The following is a 23,386-nucleotide window of genomic DNA, read 5'->3' as shown; positions in this document are numbered from 1 at the left end:
GTCAAATATCACTTTTAGATAAGGAACTAAAATTTTAACTTTTAGCCCATCTTCTATATTTCCTCCTGCCCCTTGAAACCATCACCTCATGTCTTTTACTACCTAATCAGAAACCTGTTACATTTCTCAATACCTGTGTACTGTAATTGCTACAGTGCTGAATGATCCTTTGCATTTCTTCATGAACCAGTTCCACACAACGGAGGCTGGGCTCTTCCAGACGTTTGATTTGCCGTTTGACCAGTAACTCAAATGAAACTTCAGGCACAAACAAAGCAGGACGAGGACCCTAAAAAGATAAAATCATGAGCTCTTATAGCTACATGTAATTTTGGTTCTTTCCTAAGGTTAAAGTAAATCACATTTTTGGGTATTTTTTCATGAAAAGTACTTCCTAATTTCAAGAATAAGAGCAAAATAACAAACTGTACCATTCATTAAAAAATATACATGGATTAAAAAATAATCTTTAACCACATTTCAAAATATTCTAAAAGTTAAGCATACTCACAGTTGCATTTCTAATGGCAGTCAAAATGTCAATAGTGTTAAGGCCACCGAGAGGGTCAACAGATTCTAAGGTTCGCCCAAAAGTCTCATGGAAAATATAACATATTCGAGCACCACCACATCTGAAAGGCAATGAAATATATGATTTCTAGTATTACTAAAAGGGAAAGACACTACTAGAAGTCTTTCTGTAAGCATTAAGATTATGGAAAATTACATTTAGACCATTTCCATGTATTCTCAACTGTATTATGAACCAATTACTCTAATCTTTTTAATGGGGAAAGGAGTCATTTCACAAAAGGCATTCATATATGCATGTACATGTGCACACACAGAGTAAACTGTACTGTCAGAAAACATCAGTTAACTAAGAATGACTAAACATTTTTCTCTGCTCTAGTTTTCAACTAAACCACGCACTCCTTAAGGATATTTTCCAGTGGTCATGTATAGATGTGAGAGTTGGACTATAAGGAAAGCTGAGCACAGAAGAATTGATGCTTTTGAACTGTGGTGTTGGGAGAAGACTCTTGAGAGTCCCTTGGACTGCAAGGAGATCCAATCAGTCCATCTAAAGGAGATCAGTCCTGGGTGTTCATTGGTAGGACTGATGTTGAAGCTGAAACTCCAATACTTTGGCCACCTGATGCGAAGAGCTGACTCATTTGAAAAGACCCTGATGCTGAGAAAGATTGAGGGCAGGAGGAGAAATGGACGACAGAGGATGAGATGGTTGGATGGCATCACCAACACAATGGACATGGGTTTGGGTGAACTTTTGGGAGCTGGTGATGGACAGGGAGGCCTGGCGTGCTGCGGTTCATGGGGTCGCAAAGAGTCGGACACGACTGAGCAACTGAACTAACTAACTAATTTCTATTTATTCACAATCTAGAGTAGAGATCAGTGAACTTTTTCTATGAAAGGCCAGTTAAATACTTTTAGACTTTTCAGGCCTTTGTCACAACTCGCCAATTCTGCCATTGAGCACAAAAGCAACCACAGACTGTATGTAAACAAATAAGCATAGCTATGTTCCTGTAAACTTACACACACTAAAATTTGAACTTTACATATACTCTACATAAGAAATTCTTTGAATTTTTTTTCAACCATTTAAAAATTGTAAAAATGATTCTTAGTCAATGGGCTTATATCCCTGCTTTAAACAAATTAAATCTCTAGGCCTACATACTGGATACCTTGTGTTTCCTGTCTTAATGACTAGAAATCCTGGTATTATCTTTTATTTTTTTCATTCAAGTCCAGTTGAAACTTTACAAATATGGTATATCCCCCCAAATCATTCGTTCTTCTCTATTTTTACCATCATCATTCACTACTTTCTTACAGTAGCCTAGGCAGAAGGTACCAGCCTAACATTATACTAAGTGAAATAACCCAGACAGAAAAGGACAAATATTGTATGATTCTCCTTATATGAAATATCTAGAATAGGGAAATTCACATAAACAGAAAGTAAGTCAGAGGTTACCATGGGCTAGGAGAAGAGAGGAAGACAGGTATCACTGTTTATTTGATAGAGTTTCTGTTGGGATGATGAAAAATCTTGGAAATAGATACTATTTGATGGTTGTACAATATTGTGAATATACCTAGTAGTATGTATTATACTTTAAAATAGTTAAAATTACCAGTAACTAGTCTCTCTGCCTCCAACCTTTACCTTCTCCAAATAGTTTCCATAATGACCAGAATTACCCTTCTAAAGTGGGGAACTCCTGTGACCAAAAATGTTTTCATTTTTTTATAGTAGGAAGCTCTTCAAACTCTAACATACTACACTTTCCACAGTCTTGTTCTTATTACACCTTTCCTGCCTTACTTCCTGTTACAACCCATCACTGTACCTGCCATTCTCCAAATTCACCCTGAACTATTCTTTGCTATTCCAAAGCCTAAAATACCCTTCTACTTACTGCTTACGGCCTTCCCCATATTCTATTCACAGACCAACCCAAATGCATTCCTAACTATGGAGCTCTCCCAATCCTTGAAAGAGATATAAATGGTCTCTCTTCTCAATGTTCTAATGAGGCTTGATTAGATAATTACAAAGATATAAATATTCTATGGAGTTAACTCACACAGAAGGCTACCAGGGTCACATGAAAGTACACAGAACTGTACACCCACACACATGAAGTATAACTGGTGAAATCTGAATAAACTTTGTGGATTGTACCAGTGTCCATTGTCTTGCTCTGTTATTGTACTACAGATATGCAGGATGTCAGTGCTGGGGGAGGTGGGGTGAAGGGTGAATGGGACCTCTCTGTACATTTATCTGCAACTTGCTAGAAATCTATAGTTATTTTTCAAAATTAAAAGGCTTTCTAAAGGTGACAGTTCAGAGAAATATATTCTTATATATTGCTACTAGTAAAACAATACAATTTACTACTAATATCCCAGGTGGCACTAGTGGTAAAGAACCTGCCTGCCAATGCAGGAGGATGTTAGAGACCTCCGAACATGTTGGAGGACGTCAGAGATCTAGGTTTGATCCCTGGGTCAGGACGATCTCCTAGAGGTAGGCATGGCAACCCACTCTAGTATCATTGCCTGGAGAATCCCCTGGACAGAGGAGCCTGGAGGACTACAGTCCATAGATTGCCAAAAGCAAGACACGACTGAAGCAACTAAGCACACACTACTAATATAGCAATGATAAAAGACTTTGAGGATGTAATATACCTTTTGATCTAGTAATTCTACTTCTAGAAATTTACCCTAAGAATTTACTTGGATACATGCTCAAAAGATAGTCCATCACAACATTGTATATATTTGTGTATAACTGAAAGCAAACTATCAAGAGTAGGGGACTCATTGAACAAGTCTAAAAAGTAAAATACTATGTAAATCTTAAGGCTGAAAATATAAATATGCAATTTCTACTAGTTGTTTGTGACAAGTTGATTTAAAGAAATGATTCTGTAGCATCTGATTTTTAAAGATGTGTATTATAGGCATTTATATGATTTATAAATACATAGAAAAATGTCTAGATTAATGCCAAATAATAGGGATTATTTCTGGATGATGGAAATAAAAGGAATTTTATCCTTACACTTTACTCTTTTTACTTATCTGCATTTTTTTATTTTTTCATGAACAATGTTGTTGTCCATATTAAAGAAACAAAGTTTTTTAAATTAGAAAATGTTATACTTATCAATTAGTCTTCTTTTAAAAAAAAAAGAAATTTTACCATGTTTTACATATTTTTACATATTTTATAAAGCATTTTACATACCTATCAGATATCATTCATAATTTCTGCAAAATGGTATTCCTGTTTTACAGATAAAATCATAATCAGATAATCTCAAAGTCACTGTAACAAAAGATCTTTATCTTTCTCCTTTATCTAACCTAGCAATCCAGGTAGCCAAATCCATAGAGAAATTTCTTACTTACAGCTCTGAAGTTTCAATATATTTTGCAGTTCCTTCAATAGTATTACAATATTCTGTGGCAAATTTGGTAATAAGCTGGAGTAAAGTAGCACTTTTATCATCCACAGGTTCACCATAGCTATTTAGAAGAGACTGATACTGAGCAGCTAGAACATTTATTCTCGTTTTCAACTCTGGTAAGCAATCTCTGATGTGATGCATCAGTAACCTAACAAAGGTTGGAAAGGAAGAATTTTAAAGTGAAATTGTGTATTTTGAAGATCCAAGCAGCTCAAATTTTTAAAATGCAAATAATGGGGAAACCTGTCAAACAATTTGTCTTGGCAGGAAATAATGCAATTTTAGACTAGACGTAAATATTTAGTCTGAAAAAAAAAATGACATGAAGGAAACTGTCTTGTTAAAATACCTTTAAAATTTGCCTTCGATCCAATAAATGGTAACAACTGATAGAGAATTAAATATAAATTTAAAAAATTTTTTCTCTATTACTACAATTACCTTAAAAAAGTAAGCTACACAATCTAATTATACCTACATTATTTTGGTTTCTGACTTATCTTTTACAATTGGTGCTTAACACAGTGAAAATCAATCTTGTTAAGATCCATGTCCATCCACCTTTAATTTATTTAGGGAATAAGCAAAGACACAAACACAATTTAGCAACTGAATGACAACAATAGAAGGAAATAGCTTTCACTTAAGTTGTTTATAAATCATCTAGAAAGCTCTTCGAATCCCTTGAATGATCTAATACCATTAGTGGGTATTAAGAATTCAAGGTATACAGCTTACATCCTTTTTATGAACAGGACTAGAAGACATCCTAATTAGGACAAGATTATGTGAAAATTATAAAGTTTAATTCAGTTCCTGAAATACAAAATAGAAGTGAAGTCAACTGCCATCTATTTCTATCATCAAAGTACAATGACTGTAAATACTTTCATGATTTTAAAATTCACTTGCACTTTCCTAGATTACATGATGATTTAATGCCAACTACCCCAATAAAAGGGTTTCCCAGGTGGCACGCTAGTGGTAAAGAAACCACCTGCCAATGCAGGAGATGGAAGAGACACAAGTTTGATCCCTGGATTGGGAAGATCACCTGGAGTAAGGAATGGCAACCCACTCCAATATTCCTGCCTGGAAAATTCCAGGACAGAGGAGCCCGGCAGTCTACAGTCTATAGGGGTGCAATGAGTCAGACATGCCTGAGCACACCCCAATAAAAATAAATACATTATAAGAACCTACTATACAAGAAACAAAATTGAAATTTTATAGACAAGCACATTATAAAAATGTAAGGAATTGATAATCAAAGGTCTCAGATAACTACTGGCAAACCAAAAACATCTCATTTTCCAAAAGGTAAAAAAATGTTACCTGTTTAAAGTCCGGGCAAGATACTTTGTTCCATTTCTATTAGCCAGAGATGGGTATTTCTTTTGAAGGAAAGCATATTCATCACGGATTGAATCAGTTACACTCTTCTTATTGTTAATATCTAGCTGACTCCTAAGGTTGAAAAAATAACAAAACTGTTTCAACTAAAGTAAACTGTGGTACTAAATACTTTGGCAACATCCACTGGATCATGCAAAAAGCAAGAGAGTTCCAGAAAAACATCTGCTTTATTGACTATGCCAAAGCCTTTGACTGTGTGGATCACCAAAAACTGTGGAAAATTCTGAAAGAGATGGGAATACCAGACTACCTGACCTGCCTCTTGAGAAATCTATATGCAGGTCAGGAAGCAACCATCAGAACTGGACGTGGAACAACAAACTGGTTCCAAATAAGAAAAGGAGTACATCAAGGATGTATCTTGTCACCCTGCTTATTTAACTTATATGCAGAGTACATCATGAGAAATGGGCTAGATGAAGCACAAACTGGAATCAACCTTGCCGGGGAAAATATCAATAACCTCAGATATGCAGATGACACCACCCCTATGGCAGAAAGTGAAGAATTAAAGAGCCTCTTAATGAATGTGAAAGAAGAGAGTAAAAAAGTTGGCTTAAAACTCAACATTCAGAAAACTAAGATCATGGCATCCAGTCCCATCACTTCATGGGAAATAGATGGGGAAACAGTGGAAACAGTGGCTGACTTTCTTTTTTTGAACTCTGAAATCACTGCAGATGGTGACTGCAGCCATGAAATTAAAAGACGCTTACTCCTTGGAAGTAAAGTTATGACCAGCCTGGATAGCATATTAAAAAGCAAAGACATTACTTTGCCAACAAAGGTCCATCTAGTCAAGGCTATGGTTTTTCCAGTAGTCATGTATGGATATGAGAGTTGGACTATAAAGAAAATTGAGCACCAAAGAATTGATGCTTTTGAACTGTGGTGTTGGAGAAGACTCTTGAGAGTCCCTTGGACTGCAGGGAGATCCAACCAGTCCATTCTAAAGGAGATCAGTCCTGAGTGTTCATTGGAAGGACTGATGCAGAAGCTGAAACTCCAATACTTTGGCCACCTGATGCAAAGAGCTGACTCATCTGTAAAGACCCTGATGCTGGGAAAGATTGAAGGCAGGAGAAGGGGATGACAGAGGATTGAGATGGTTGGATGGCATCACTGATTCAATGGACATGAGTCTGGGTAAACTCTGGGAGTTGGTGATGGACAGGAAGGTCTGGTGTGCTGTGGTCTGTGGGGTCGCAAAGAGTCGGAAACGACTGAGCAACTGAACTGGACTGAAGTAGTTCAGATGGTGAAGAGGATGTCAATGATAGCCTAAAATTGATGATGATGGCACCAGGAACTATCTGGATGCTTTACGTGATTTGGTTTATTTAATTCTCAAAACAATTCCATGTAGTAGGTATTGTCTCATTTTATAACACAGTAAGGAAGGCCCAGAGAGATTAATTTACCCAAGGTCACATATTAAGAAATTCAGCCAAGATTCAAACTGTGTGACTTTTAAGTAAGCAATGTTTGAATAACGTAGGCCACATTATTACCATTAACCACAGTCAAAAGCAGTACTCTTAAGTAACAGGTCAAAATATATGTGTCTTAATCAACTGTGTATTTTATCCATGGACAAGAAACTAAATTGGAGAGTAGCCATCTACAAATACAACACTTTTATGACACTTGCTTGCCTTGAAAAGAGAGAATGGGAATTTAAAAAAAAAAAATAGTAGGGGTAAGGGAGAAAAGATGTGTGATTAGAAGCAGTCAAGTATAAAGACATCAATTAGTAACATTTTCATTTTAAAAGGTTTGAGACCAAAGACGTTAGGAATCATTTAAACCCACATTACACCTAGTTTGTGGATGAACTGGGAGTAGAACCCAGACCTCATGGCAGTTTCAGTGCTTCCTATTTTATAAAGGTTTTGGACTAAGATCTTCATTTGAATCTGGCTCTGCTTTCACCAGCCATGTGACTTTGGTAAATGTATCCTTAGTAAGTTTCCTGATTGTAAAACAGACTAATATAATAGCTCTCAGGTATGTTGGGAAGGTTCAAAGAGATACCATTTGCAAATTTCTCACAGTAGAAGTGTCCAAAACATAAGTAGACACTCAATAGTAATTAGTTTCCTGTCCATAATTTTTAATTTCAGCTACCTTTAGGTATTATTAGGATACCTTTGATAAAATGTGTTCAAGTCACATCCTGGCAATTATGTAGAATCACTAATGCTAGGGGTTCCATCGATCTACTAAAATACTACCACCTTAAAAAACTCTTTCTTGACTGGATGTAAACTAAATAATACTTTTTTCTAATACAGTGCCCTCATCGTACATAACATAATAGACAGGGATTTTTTTTTAAGCCTAGCCATTAAATTTTTTCCATTTTGTGGCACTGCTTACTTCATAAACATTTTCTGTTTAAAAGTATCTACAGGAGGTTTTAGTGAATCTCTTTTCTTCCCTTAGAGCAATGACTTCTTTAACAATACCAAGATTATAGTAAAAGGGGAAAATAGAGGGACAGTATCACATTTCAGACTCAACCAAAAAGTTCACGTTTGCTTTGAAACGAGAACGCTGCAATCTTGACTGCTCACCTGTTAACTACTCCAATTATTCCCAGTTTGACCGGTATAACCCTTCCCATCAAGACATCCATGGCATCAGTACCTGCATCCATGAGGTCAAGTTTCGTGATTACAGCTAGGGTTCTGCGACCTGGTAAATGCAAAAATGAAAAGAAATGACCCATTAAATTAAGCTTTTAAGTATTAATAAAGGAAAATCCTAATTTATAATCCCACCTAACATTACCTCTGCCATCATTTTGGTAATGTTTCTCTAACCTTTGGTTACAAATAATTTTTTAAACTAATTTTAATCATGATTAAAACTTTTTCACATATAATTTTTATTAGCTATTTTTGCCTAGCCTGTATCGCAATTTATCCATTTCCATCAAAATTTCTATTTGATACTGTAAGTAAAACAGAAAAGCATTATTAGCTAGAGATACTCCTTTTAAAAATTAAAAACTCCTCTCTTGAGGGCAGATTCCCCTCTGTTAACCAAGCATCTCATTAAAAATAAATACCCATCCTTACCATCTGGATCTACCTCTCTTGAAATTTTAAGTGCCTCTGATGTTGCCATATCTGTATTAGCAGCAGTGACAGCGAGGATAATGGAATTTGGATTACTGATGAACCGAAGAATGAGCTCTCTGATTTGAAGCTCAATATCTTTAGGTTGATCACCTACAGGCACCTGAACAAAACAGAGATGATCAAGGAACAGGTAATAAAAATAAACTCAGCTCCCCCCCCGGCATTTAATGCACAGAATATAGGTGTTACTCCATTTACAGATAATTAAAATGAATTTATATACTTCAATGTACATACGAATTTGGTAATATGTATAAGTCTCAAAATGTAACTCCTGCAAATATTAAACATCTGCCATGTTAAGGATTGGTCAGTGTTAACTGTGACAAATTCATTCATTCACTCAATTAGCAAATATTTATTGACAACCTACTATATTTCAGGTACTATTCCATATATCAGATTATATCACAGCAGTGAATAAGACAAAGACCAAATTTCCGGCCTTCACTGAGTTTTAGTGATAAGAAGGAGGTAATAAAGACTTATATACATAGTATGTAGGTGATGGTAAGACTATGGAAAAAATAAAGAACAAGAGGCTAAGGAATACTTAGGTTAAAGCTTATACTTTAAACTATTATTTTAAATTGGATTATGCTTTTAAATTGAGTAATCAGGGAGACCTCACCCAGACAATGACATTTAAGAGAATGACTGCAAACTGGAAGAGATAAGGGAGTACAGGCAGCTATCTGGGGGATGAACATTTGAACACAATGGCAGAAGACTGACTGGAACAAAAGGAATTAGAAGAGTAATGAGAGAGAGATCAAGTAGATACTTTAGATCTCTTTAAGAACATAAGCTTTTACTCTGAGTGAAATGGGAAGCCTCCAGAAAGAGTCTGAGCCAAAGAATGACACAATCTTATTTTCACTTTAACAGTATCACTCTGGCTGCTTAGTTAATAAATTATGAGGAAGATGTTTTAGGAGACTATGGTGGTAATCCAGCTGAGATGACAGTGGCTAGCTCAGGATGGTAGCTATAAATTTGTAAGACGTGACAGAGTTCCTGATATACAGGCACTCTTTGTTTTATTGCATTTTTCAGATTTTGCATTTTTTACATATTGAAGGTTTGTGTCAACAAGAAAGTCTACTGGAGCCAATTTTTCCAATAGCATTTGCTCACTCTGCCTCTGTATCACATTTTAGTAGTTCTTGAAATATTTCAAACCCTCCACCAGCAGAAAGATGACATCCAACTCACTGAAGGTTCAGACGGTTAGCATTTTTTTAGAAGTATTTTTTAATTAAGGTATGTACACTGCTTTATTAGACATAATGCTGTACACACCTAACAGACTAGAGTACAGTTGATCCCTGAATAACACAGGGTTAAGGAGCACTGACCCCTTCACATACTTGAAAATCTGCTTTTGACTCCCCAAAAACTTAACTACAAATATCCTCCTGTTGACTAGAAGCCTTATACCAACAATAGGCAATAACATATATTTTATATGTATTATATACTGTATTCTTACAATAAAGAAAATGTTGGTAAGAAAATTGTAAGGAAAATACATTTACAGTACTGTATTCTGTCAATGCTTAAGTTTATGTCATCTGTTTACAAGATATCTCATCTATCAGTACCTACATCAATACTGTCTTATGATACAACCACAATGTTAGTTGTTATACATTACTGACATTAAATACAAAAAATAAAAAGATAATGTGAAAGAGAAATTGATATTTATTTAAAGATATAACAATTCATGCATTGATAATGAAGTAGCAATAAGATTGTTTTATGATAGCCTAGTATAATTGAAATGATTGCTTCACAGTAGCCTAGAATATGCAGCATTATAAAATGTTTATAGATTCCAGTGTTGAAGTCATATTCATAATACCACACAGAAACCAATTACCTGTGGTGATAGGCTGATATGCAGTTTCTCCCAATTGTAAGTGAAGGCATACTGTACAGTAATATAATTCTTTGAAAGCAAAGTTACAAAAGTAAAAAAAAAAAAAAAACTAACATTATTTTATATTAAAATATCACTCCTTTATGCTTATGTAGGGCTTTCCTGGTGGTTCAGACAGTAAAGAATCCACCTGCAATGCAGGAGACCTGGTTTGATCCCTGGGTTCAGACAATCCCCTGGAGAAGGGCATAGCAACCCACTCTAGCATTCTTGCCTGGAGAATACCCATGGACAGAGGAGCCTGGCGGGCTACAGTCCATGGGGTTGCAAAGAGTCAGATGCAACTGAGCGACTAAGCACATGCCTATGTAAGGAGAGGCTATTCACTTCAATACAAGTCTTGTACATGATGTTCTACATAATGAATACTTAGGCAATGATGACACAGATGACATAAACACACACAGTTCTTCCCATATAGTTACTAGATTTCACAAGACACATAAAACCGAACTCATGATTATTCGCTACTTGTTAAGTGGAAGTGGATCACTCTCATCTTCACATTAAGTAGATAAAAGAAGAAGAGAAGGAGCTGGTCTTGCTGTCTCAGGAGTAGCAGAGGCAGAAGTGGAGGAGGCCGAAAGGGAGGCAGGAGAGGTAGGCACACTCAGTGTAACTTTATGGAAATACATCATAATTTGTTTGATACTTTTTTTTTCCACTCCAAAAATGTTTCTGTATGGTTCCATTCCTTCTTCAACCAAATCAAAAGTAGTTTTGAATAACTGTAACTTTTCTCACAAAGTGCCTAATGTTGTTATGTTTTCCGGTACAGTTTCTTTTAAATCTTCTTTCCCATCATCTGAGCTTCTCAGGTGGCTTAACATTAAAGATCTGCTTGCAATGCTGGAGACGCTGGTTCGATCCCTCAGTCAGGAAGATGCACTGGAGCAGGGAATGGAAACCCACTCCAGTATCCTTGCCTGAAGTATCCTATGGACAAAGGAGCCTGGCAGGCTACAGTCTACACGGTCAAAAAGAGTTGGACACCCCTCATCTGGCACTGTTTCAGAAGCACTCATCTCCATCAAGTTGTCCTCTGTTAATTCCTCTCACGTAGTGTCTACTTTAGCTCCTGGATTTCTATGAGATCCATATCTTGAAAGCCTTCACCCATCTAACCCACTTTTTCTTTTTTGGTCGTGTCCACAGTCGCTTTTATGATTTCCTTGATTGGCTCTGTTGTAAATCCTGAAGTCATATATAGCATCTGGACAGAGTTTTCTCCAGCAGGAATTTATTATTTCAGGCTTCACAGCTTTCATGGCTTTTTCAGTAACATCTTCAATAGTAATCCTTTCCAGACTTTCATGTTCTCTCTATCAGGGTTCTCTTCCATAGGAATGACAATCCTTTCCATACAGTTCCATATGTAATGAGCCTTAAAGGTCCATATGACCCCCTGGTTTAGAGGGTGAATAAGGGACACTGTGTTAGGGGGAGGTAGACCACTTCAACACCTGTGCCCTGGAGCAGTGTGTATACCTAAAGAACTTTAAGTCAGTCCATTACTAGAAAGGTACTTCCTGACTTCACGGACAAAGCACTGATGGAACCAATCCAGAAAAAGGGTTATCTGTGTCCAGGCCTTCTTGTTGAGCAATCAAAAGACTGGCAGCTGGTGTTTAATCTTTTGCCTTCAAGGATCAAGGGTTAGCAGCTTTATAGATAAGGGCAGTGCCAATCATAAACCCCCTGCACTGCACAGAATAGTAGGGCTGGCCTATCCCTTCCTTCCTTGAATTTTGGTGTTTACTTCTCTTCCTTACTAATAAATGTCCTTTGTGGCATTTTTTTTTCAAGAATAGGGCACTTTCATCTGCATTAACATTAAAAACCTATTCAGGCAGATAACCTTTCACCTTAATGATTTTCTTAATGGCAACTGAGACCTCATCTGCTGCCTACTATTGACTTGACTTTTTTTAAGCAAAACTTTCTAAGATTATCAAACTATCCATTGCTGGCAATATATAATCCAGCTTTAGATCATTCACCTTCCTGTTGCTTTAAGTTTTCATATATTGAATATGTTTTTTCTCAAATCATGTTAGTCTACAGATATGCATTTCCTATAGAAATCCTATACCCAGATAAAAGCTCAAATTTCAATAAAAAGGCATTTAACATAAAGTGCAAGGTTTTCATGCCTCCTGGCATAGCTGCAGCATTGCCTTCATGAATTTCCTTTTTTACAATACTTCTTAAGCTGGATTCATTCATCTTGAAATGGTGGGCAACCAAAGCTGCGGGCCTCAATCTACAGACAGAGTACATCAAGCATTTTAACTTCTTGTAATGTCATGACTTTTCTCTGCTTGTTGGGAGCTCTTCCAACATCACTAGTGGCACTTCATATGGGTCTCATGGTGTTATTCAGGGTTTACAGTATTACACTAAACAAGATGAAAAAATGTAAGAACCTCAGTTCAGTTCAGTTCAGTCACTCAGTCATGTCCGACTTGTTGCGACCTCATGGGCTGCAGCACCCCAGGTTTCCCTGTCCATCACCAACTCCCAGAGCTTGCTCAAACTTACATCCTTCGAGTCAGTGAGGGTATCCAATGATTGTACCCTCTGTTGTCCCTTTCTCCTCCAGCCTTCAATCGTTCCCAGGATCAAGGTCTTTTCCAAGGAGTCAGTTATTTGCATCAGGTGGCCAATGTATTGGAGTTTCAGCTTCAGCATCAGTACTTCCAATGAATATTCAAGACTGATTTCCTCTAGGATTGACTGATTTGATCTCCTTGCAGTCCAAGGGACTCTCAAGAGTCCTCTACAACACCACAGTTCAAAAGAATCAACTCTTCAGTGCTCAGCTTTCTTTATAGTCCAACTCTCACATCCATACATGACTACTGGAAAAATCAGAGCTTTGACTAGACGGACCTTTGTCGGCATAGTAATGTCTCTGCTTTTTATATGTTGTCTAGGTTGGTCATAGCTTTTCTTCCAATGAACAAGCATTTTTTAATCTCATAGCTGCAGTCACCATCTTCAGTGATTTTGGAGACCAAGAAAATAAAGTCTGACACTGTTTCCATTCTTTCCTCATCTATCTGCAATGAAGTGATGGGACTGGAAGCCATGATCTTAGTTTTTTGAATGTTGAGTTTTAAGCCAGTGTTTTCACTCCCTTCTCACTTTCATCAAGAGGCTCTTCAGTTCCTCTTCGCTTTCTGCCATAAGGGTGGTGTCATCTGCATATCTGAGGTTATTGATATTTCTCCTGGCAATCTTGATTCCAGCTTGTGCTTCCTCCAGCCCAGCGTTTCGCATGATGTACTCTGCATATAAGTTAAATAAGCAGGGTGACAATATACAGCCTTGACGTACTCCTTTTCCTATTTGGAACCAGTCCATTGTTCCATGTCTGGTTCTCACCGCTTCTTGACCTACACACAAATTTCTCAGGAGGCAGGTCAGGTGGTCTGGTATTCCCATCTCTTTCAGAATTTTCCAGTTTATTGTGATCCACATAGTCAAAGGCTTTGGCATAGTCAATAAAGCAGAGGTAGATGTTTTTTTGGAACTCTTGCTTCTTTCTATTATCCAATGGATGTTGGCAATTTGATCTCTGGTTCCTCTGCCTTTTCTAAATACAGCTTGAACATCTTGAAGTTCACGGTTTACGTATTGTTGAAGCCTGGCTTGGAGAATTTTGAGCATTACTTTACTAGCATGTGAGATGACTGCAATTATGCAGTAGTTTGAGCTTTCTTTGACATTGCCTTTCTTTGGGATTGGAATGGAAACTAACTTTTTCCAGTCCTGTGGCCACTGCTGAGTTTTCCAAATTTGCTGGCATATTTAGTGCAGCACAATATCACAGCATCACAGAATCATCTTTTATGATTTGTAATAGCTCAACTGGAATTCCATCACCTCCACTAGCTTTGTTCTTAGTGATGCTTCTTCCTAAGGACCACTTGACTTCAGACTCCAGGATATCTGGCTCTAGGTGAGCACTTTACAGTAACATACTAAACATGATGGAAAAAATGCAAGAACCTCAAGAGATCACATTTTACTGTGATATGCAATTTACTGGAGCGATGAACTACTCAGAAATGATTTGTGCCACACAACATTTTGGGATACTCAACAACACTTGAGCTCAGTGCAACAGGAATAGCAGGTGGTTGTGAAATTATTACATTAGTACAGTATGTATTACAGCCAATCTTATGCAGTTATGATTAAATACTGCATCTTCACATTTACTTACATTCCTTTCTACTTAAAGCACCATGTACAGTCTATGTCTATGTGTGTAGGTTTTGATAAATTTTAACTTTTTACACTAGATTTGTTTATTAATTTTTATTAATCTTTTTCAGTTGTTCTAGGCTATGTAGTTGTCTGCAAGTTTTTTCAACTTGTTACAAATCTTCAAAAATTTTTCCAATATATTTATTAAAAAAAATTCACATATCACATATAAGGAGACCCATGTAGTTCAAACCCTCGTTCAAAGGTCAATTGTACAGTATAAACATAACTTTTATATGTACTGGATAAACAAAAAAAATTGTATATTTGTTTCACCGTGATACTTAGTTCACTGCAATATTCATTTACTGGGATGGTCTGGAACCAAATTTGAAATTTCACAACGTATGCCCATATTTTAAGTTAAGGAAAGCTAACAGGATTTGCTAACAGGTATTGACTATGTCAAAACCTTTGTGTGAATCACCATGAACGGTGGAAAATTCTGAAAGAGATGGGAATACCAGACCACCTGACCTGCCTCTTGAGAAACCTATATGCAGGTCAGGAAGCAACAGTTAGAACTGGACATGGAACAACAGACTGGTTCCAAATACAAAAAGGAGTACGTCAAGGATGTATATTGTCACCCTGCTTATTTAACTTATATGCAGAGTACATCATGAGAAACGCTGGGCTGGAAGAAGCACAAGCTGGAATCAAGATTGCCGGGAGAAATATCAATAACCTCAGATATGCAGATGACACCACTGTTATGGCAGAAAGTGAAGAGGAACTAAAGAGTCTCTTGATGAAAGTGAAAGAGGAGAGTGAAAAAGTTGGCTTAAAGCTCAACATTCAGAAAACTAAGATCATGGCATCTGGTCCCATCACTTCATGGGAAAAAGATGGGGAAACAGTGGAAATAGTGTCAGATTTTATTTTGGGGGGCTCCAAAATCACTGCAGATGGTGACTGCAGCCATGAAATTAAGAGACACTTACTCCTTGGAAGGAAAGTTATGACCAACCTAGATAGCATATTCAAAAGCAGAGAGATAACTTTGCCAACAAAGGTCCATTTGTCAAGGCTATGGTTTTTCCAGTGGTCATGTATGGATGTGAAAGTTGGACTGTGAAGAAAGCTGAGCGCTGAAGAACTGATGCTTTTGAACTGTGTGTTGGAGAAGACTCTTGAGAGTCCCATGGACTGCAAGGAGATCCAACTAGTCCATTCTAAAGGAGATCAGTCCTGGGTGTTCTTTGGAAGGAATGATGCTAAAGCTGAAACTCCAGCACTTTGGCCACCTCATGCGAAGAGTTGACTCATTGGAAAAGACTTTGATGCTGGGAGGGATTGGGGGCAGGAGGAGAAGGGGACGAGAGAGGATGAGATGGCTGGATGGCATCACCGACTCGATGGACTTGAGTTTGAGTGAACTCTGGGAGTTGGTGATGGACAGGGAGGCCTGGCATGCTTCAATTCATGGGGTTTCAAAGAGTCGGACACAACTGAGCGGCTGAATTGAACTGAACGGAAAGTATGGTGTAGGATAAGAAATGTCAAAGATGACTGCAAACTTTTTGGCTAAGCAACTGGTACAACAGAGTTGCCATTTATTGAGATGGGGAGACTATAGAAAGACCAAGTCAGGTTGAGGGACAGATCAGGCATTTGGTATTAGACACATCATGTTTTAAGGTTGGACGTGTATATGTCAAGTAGACATACAAGATGAATATATAAGTCTGGAAATATCTGAATGTTGTCAGCATACAGATACTCATATTTAAAGTCATAAGACTGGATGAAATCATCAAGAGGTTAAGTGAACCCCCTTGACAAGAGGTCCAAAAATTGAGCTATGGGATACTCACCGTTTAGACATTGAGAAGATAAGTAATCAGCAAGAGAGACTGAGAAGGAGTGGTTGGTAAGATCAGAAATAATCTTCTAGAGTGTGATGTCCCAGAAGCTGAGTAAAGAAAAGTGTTTCAAGGAGAAAAAGGGGCTCTACTCTGTCAAATGTTGCTGAAAGATCAAGATAATTGCAAAAAAAAAAAGGCTGATCAATCCATATGAGGTTAAGGAAAAACGACGTCATTCAAGTAAAAACAAACATGACCACATCCACAATGAGCAACAACTAGCTTTACCTTGGTCATTCCTGGCAAGTCCACAAGTGTCAGATTGACAACGTTGGGTGAAAAAATCTTAAGATGAATTGGTTCAGGGCTTACTCCCTAAAAATAAATTTTATAATATTATATTAAAATCACATTAAAATGTCAATGAAATAAAAATGCTAAAGCAAAACCTCATTTCAAGTATTATATATTAGATGCTTTTAAATGTTAAACCATAATCTCTAAAACATTTCAATAATCAAAACCTAATGAAACATATAGAAAATAAGGCAGCCTGCCATAGGTTATAATCCTATCTAACCTTATACTATTAATATACACAATTTATTACCTGTTATTTCACATTCTTTTCTCCTGATTCTCAGCAGATAACATTTCTTAAATATGTTTAATAGACTCAGTGCTGAACAAAAGAACAGTGTATCAGTATCCAAATTTATGAGGTTCTTGAATTCAGAGTGAGACATAAGTAACAAGTAATCCAAATCAGGGAAATAGGGCAGTAGTAACTAAAAGGTAACCTACCCAGAGTTCAATAATAAATCTTAGTCAATCACTCTAACAGAGACAAATATTTTGAATAGGCATAAAGAAATTAACATGGCTCCAAAAATGCCTTTGGGTCAGGAAAACCTTTCCAACACAGTATCCAGGAGATAAAAGGACTCAATAAATCTGTTTTTTTAATATTAGTACTCAGCTCAGGCCAGTTGCACAATTAAATGTATCCATTCAAGAATGGAGGTAAAAACACAAAGGGAAGGGAACAGAAAGGTAGTAAGAATGAAGAAAGAAGACAGAGAAAATAGTAGCATTTAAAGAAGGCAGTAATAGTACCTCCTTTAAATGTGCCTCATTTACCATATAATGGTATCTGAGACCTCTAATTTAAATTCTCAGAATCTTAAAAAACAATTCAGTTGTTAACATTACTTTTCATTTTCACTGGGGAAAAGAAAAAAAACACCTTGCTTTGCCTCTCTTTGCTTTCTTAAGTAAATCTCGATTTACTCAGGTAAGAAAAAGAGCTCTTCAAAATAAATGTATCTTGTAAGTTATATATTGCTTCTTGAGTTAGAGTATAATCAATCCAGCAGAAAAAAAATAACACTGTAGAAAGTATTAAATAGAAAAGCTATATAATAAAGTGATATATACAAGATCAAGAATAAACATCTAAATGAAATACCTGTTTATATATGAAAGCTCTAAGAAACAAAAGTGGTTTTATATGAAGTTTTTATATATTTGAGAAAATACTCCATTAGTTTAAAAAACCAGAATACTCTTAATGATAAATTTACTAACGGTTATACTTTCCAGCTCTAAAAAGATGCCTACCTTATTATTTCCTGAAATCCTTTCTGTTTCATTTTCAATTTCTTGTCGAATTTCATCAAAATCTGTGTAAAGCTAAAAATTATTGAAACAAAAAAAGTATTCAAAATAAGATATAAAAAGTTCCTAAGAGAGCTTTGATAAATTTCAAGGATGTCTATGGATCTGCTTCAGAGAACTAATAAACAAATTCTAATATACGCAAACATCATTCTGAGCCAAAGAGTCAGAGTTTATATGAGTTTTCAAAGCTCCTTGAGCCTAGAACAGTTAAGAGTCTACAAATTAGAGAGAATAAGGCTCAGTTTAAAATGTTTTCCAAATAAACTACTATGGTTAGAAATGTTACTAAGATAAGATTTATTTTATAAGAACTGCTTCAAGATAACAGTGCTACATTGCCAATCATAAGAAAACTAAATTATCAGTTACCGGTACCAAAAAAAAATGTTTTCAACATGTTACTTCTTCAACATATTTTTGTATGATTACCTTATTTTTGGTGTGAAGAAATTTACCCCATTCTTCTGCTTCAACCCCTGGAAAAAAGAGAAATTTCACTTATTGAAAACTATGGAAATTAGTTAGGAATTCAAAAAGACAGTACAATATTATTTGTTCCTACTTTGCCACTAACTCTAAGCTAACATATTTGAAATCTGGTTTTTAACTAATAAAACTGTTCACCTCTCCTCATATTATAATAAAATATGTATACTTTATTTTTTTTGGTATCTAAAACTTTTTATTTGAGCAAGTAGATATAAAGTTATTTTAAAAAGACCTTAACCCATATATTAAATGATTCACTACAATTCTATAAAATGAATAACTCCTTCTAATCCATTATGTGTTCAGTTAAAATTGTTTCTTCCAAGAATCCTCCATATGTAGTTCAACAGTCCCTCATTCTGTAGTTAGTATAATTTAGAGCAATGGACAATTAAGTATTAGATTACATTTAATTGTTCATTTTCATCTAACCTGGGACCTGTCTTTTTTGAACTTTTTATTTTGTATTAGGGTTCAGCCAATTAACAATGTTGTGATGTTTTCAGGTGAACAGAAAAGGGACTCAGCCATACATATACTGTATACTTTATTTTTAAATATCTTACATATAAAAGCAATTTTATCTGATGAAAATACTCAAGCTAATGGCCAAAACAACACTTATGAATCATACTGAATAATAATGCAAAAAGCATATATTGTAGACTTACATACATAACTCAAGGTAAAAATGTGCAATATGCCAACAAAATAGCTAACTTTTTGTTCTGTTTTCTCATTTTTCATTTTAATTCAGTTTACTGTTGGCAACCCATAAAGTCACAATTTGCTGTTACTTTAAAGAGCTCTCAGTAGCATGAAGGTATTCTGTATGCATTTTCAGGTGATTTTCTTCCCCCAGGAACAAGATTATGTTTTCCCTTGGAATTGAAGGTAGGAAAGAAGTGAAATGGCAAGGGGTGGGAGGTTAGGGGAACCTGGCATGTACACTGTATGGAATTGCTACTCGCCAGTAGTTTCCAATAATAGGTCTGTTCCTCTTGCACTTGCTAAAAAAAGGAAAAAATTATTCATTTTAGGTACTGTTTTGAGTGGCCTAAGACTTGGAGAGCAAATTTTGCTCTAATTTTTCCAGACAAGCTAGAATGTAGAAAAATTAACTTCACCTTCTCCAAGCACAGCTATTCTGCTTTTGTCAAATTCACAGTTTTAAATGTCTTAATGACTAACATATATCAGCCACCTGATATCAAAATAAAATGACTCTAAGATATTCAAGTAAATATTTACAGAGGAAAAGGTGGAGCAGTTTCTTTGATGGGTAAAGGTAACAAAACTGGATCCTTTTTGCAAATAAAATGCTCACCCACTTGAAGCTTAGTACCTTCTTCCAAGAAGTCTCATTGGAGGATTGGAATAATCTAAGTGAACAGAACTCAGAGGCAAGTACTATATTTAATTTACCTTATCATATAAAAGAGGTCTGGCTTCACAAGCATGTTTTTTTAAAATAAAAATAAAATAAATTACATTCACCAAAAAAAGCCTGCATTGTGATGCAATGCCAAAAGGTAACAAGAACCACTAACACCTGCAATCAATCAATGTGGATAAGCAAATAAAAATGGAAGAAAAAAAAAATGCACACAGCCTGTAAGAGTACAAAAGCACACATGCAGGCATAATAGGAAAAGAAGGGCCAAAAACAAATGGATAAAGGAAACCTTTAGAAAGGTGTCTTGAGTTTTTCCATGTAGCAGGCTCTGTAGTCAAAGAGAAATAGCAGAGTGAGAAGTTTAGTGCTTATCCCTAATATTTCAAACCTTTCTAAAAAATCAAATGTGCAAGAACCTGAACACATTTCAAATGCACATTTCAAATGCATTTATTCCAAATTTACAACTGTAAATTTTCCATTACAATTAGTTATAATTAGAGGGATGTATATAATGTTTTAAATGGCATAAATGAAGTATTTGAGTGTCATAATTTATTATTTTTTTCCATTACATTAATTTTATCACCTCTGGTTTCTAATTCTAATATAAGTGGATTGAAACTAATTTACTATTCAGAAATTTGCTATCTGATAACTACAGGAAAAGATAAATTACCTAATAAAAAAAATCTACAAAACATATCAAATAATCTTGAAAGTAATAAAACCTTGTAAGTAAATATGAAAGCACTACCGTAATTGCTAAGACTGAACTTAATAGGGGTTTATTTTCTTTGAAATATATAATAAATTTAACAAAAACAGTTTTGCTATTCAGTCAGCATGCCACTTTTGGATTTAGTCTAAAAGGAGATCTGAGGACATAAATGAAAGGTCATCATGAAGTTCAAAGCTCAAACTAAACCACTTGAAAACAGTTTTTGTTTTTAATAAGATTTTATCAGAAAATTCTTTTACATTGGCAGAAGTGGGGAGCAAGATGAGAAATACTATAAATCTATATATTGACACCTAAATTATATTATGTAGTTGGCAGAATGATCTCATGTTAAATAAATTTTTCTGATAATTAAATTATACATGGTAAATATGTAAATATTTTATAAGAGTTTAACCAGTTTTGATGGACCTATCCATGTTATGTTAGAATCCACTGCTCTTAAACTTACCTATTAATGGTAACTTAGGTCTTTGTTACATAATAAAGCCATTTATGTATAGACTACAAATCCCTATAAAAAATGGTTAGAGACTAATTTTTTCTTTTTTGAAATTCTCCTGTTTTCCTCCCCTTTCTCCTCTATGGTTGCCAGGCTGCCAAGTAGTTCATACTTTTCTGGCTGTCTCTTGCTTCATTGTTTCTAATTTCCTCTAGAATAGAGTGATTTGTGATAAGGTAGAATTGTTTATCCTGAGGATAAACAGGCTTTAATGATAAGGTAAAGAACTATCCTAATTATTAATAAGATACAGGATATTTAGTACTCAAAATTTACAAAACCTATTTTGTGTTCTGGGTGGCTAAGTTGTCATTTTAAGTATTATGTTTTTTAATATAAAAAATAAGCACTAAGCTTGGGGGAAAAAAAAATATATATATATAGGTAAAGATATGCAGATTTACTGACCTACCACCACCAATAAGAGACATCAACAAAACAAAGTGAACAATACAAACAGATAACAAGAACTGACACCTCTACCTACAGTTGTGAAATGTACACTCTTTCTAGAAATACTGCCCACGTACTCTGAGAGAAAAGATATCATCTGCCCTTTCCAAGATGACTGAAAAAAATTAAGAGTTAAAAGAAATAGACATCATCATACAGTTTCTTGAAGTTTTAGTTTAAGGTATTTGGTAAATTTGATGATATTAGCAAGATTGAAATTTTTGAATAATTATTCTATACATTTGAAATTGGACCACAAATTAGCCCAAAATGATTTAATTCAAGGTTCAGAATTTCAATAATAAAGAAATATTACAGAAATGCAAAGTGATAAATAACATACCTACCTAATATAATCAAATGACTTTTACATATCCTCTGGCATCCTATCCAAAAATATTACTTGTAACATCTACAACTTCATTAATCTGCTTTAGTGATTAACTTTCTATAGTCCTTGTAGATGCTCATGACATGTCTTTTTTTAAATCCCTTTAAAATAAAAATCAAGCTATCACCACCCAGTAAGTGAAGGAAAAGATAAGATACATAAATTAAAGTAACTTCACTGCATCAAACTAATGAAACTGCTGGAGAAGGCAATGGCACCCCACTCCAGTACTCTTGCCTGGAAAATCCCATGGACAAAGGGGCCTGGTAGCCTACAGTCCATGGGGTCGCAAAGAGTCAGACACAACTGAGCGACTTCATTTTCACTTCTCACTTTCATGCATTGGAGAAGGAAATGGCAACCCACTCCAGTATTCTTGCCTGGAGAACCCCAGGGACAGAGGAGCCGGGTGGGCTGCCATCTATGGGGTCTCACAGTCGGACACAACTGAACCGACTTAGCAGCAGCAGCAATGAAATTGCATTTAAAACAGATCTCTTGCAGAATGAGAAACAATCGTAGTACTCTGCTGCAAATGTAATTTAATAACTAGAACATTTTACAGACTTTTTTAAGTAAGACAGATGGCTTCCCTGTTGGCTCAGACGGTAAAAGAAGCTGCCCACAATATGGGAGACCAGGGTTCAACCCCTGGGTTGGGAAGATTCCCTGGAGAAGGGAATGGCAACCCACTCCAGTATTCTTGCCTGGAGAATCCCACAGACAGAGGAGCCTGGTGGGCTACAGTCCATGGGGTCACAAAGAGTTGGACATGACACAACTAACACACAAATAAGAGAGAGTCTGAGCCAAACACTGAAGATCAAATATATTACTCTCATCAAACATTCCAAACTTCACTAATGTAAATGTACAGTATATAATAGGGCACATATTGAATAAGCAAACTTAAATATGTTGATAAAGAGAGCATTTCTTAAAATATTTTCAGTGTAACCAAAGAAGAAAGGATGATGCATGTCTTCTTATCCTGATACTCCACATTTACTATTTGGGTGAGGGAGGAATCTAAAGAATCAAAGTAATACATGCTATAGGTAAGTCTTAGCAAAATAAGCATAGTAACAATAATAATAATAATTAGGGACTTTCCTGGCAGTCCCGTG

The 23,386-nt window shown here is 35.8% G+C and overlaps 1 protein-coding gene across 9 annotated transcripts in view; it reads right to left on the bottom strand.

The window, feature by feature from the left end:
* Positions 1-23,386, bottom strand: part of DNM1L (dynamin 1 like) — a 64,549-nt gene that overhangs the window by 11,629 nt on the left and 29,534 nt on the right. For 5 of the 9 annotated variants that reach the window (XM_040236814.1, XM_040236815.1, XM_040236818.1 and 2 more), the window contains exons 3-11: positions 18,716-18,762; positions 18,227-18,298; positions 16,895-16,981; positions 8,516-8,678; positions 8,009-8,129; positions 5,352-5,483; positions 3,958-4,164; positions 512-632; positions 134-289 (exon numbers count right to left, since the gene is read on the bottom strand). In XM_040236814.1, coding sequence (XP_040092748.1) covers positions 134-289; positions 512-632; positions 3,958-4,164; positions 5,352-5,483; positions 8,009-8,129; positions 8,516-8,678; positions 16,895-16,981; positions 18,227-18,298; positions 18,716-18,762 — 1,106 coding nt within the window. Of the gene's footprint in view, positions 1-133; positions 290-511; positions 633-3,957; positions 4,165-5,351; positions 5,484-8,008; positions 8,130-8,515; positions 8,679-16,894; positions 16,982-18,226; positions 18,299-18,715; positions 18,763-20,460; positions 20,500-23,386 lie in introns of all 9 variants that reach the window. The other 4 variants (XM_040236813.1, XM_040236812.1, XM_040236816.1 and 1 more) reach the window with 1 other exon arrangement.

Source organism: Oryx dammah, unplaced genomic scaffold, assembly GCF_014754425.2.
Source record: "Oryx dammah isolate SB20612 unplaced genomic scaffold, SCBI_Odam_1.1 HiC_scaffold_11229, whole genome shotgun sequence".
Classification (NCBI taxonomy): Eukaryota; Metazoa; Chordata; class Mammalia; order Artiodactyla; family Bovidae; genus Oryx; species Oryx dammah.
This window is presented reverse-complemented; position numbering and strand designations above follow the sequence as displayed.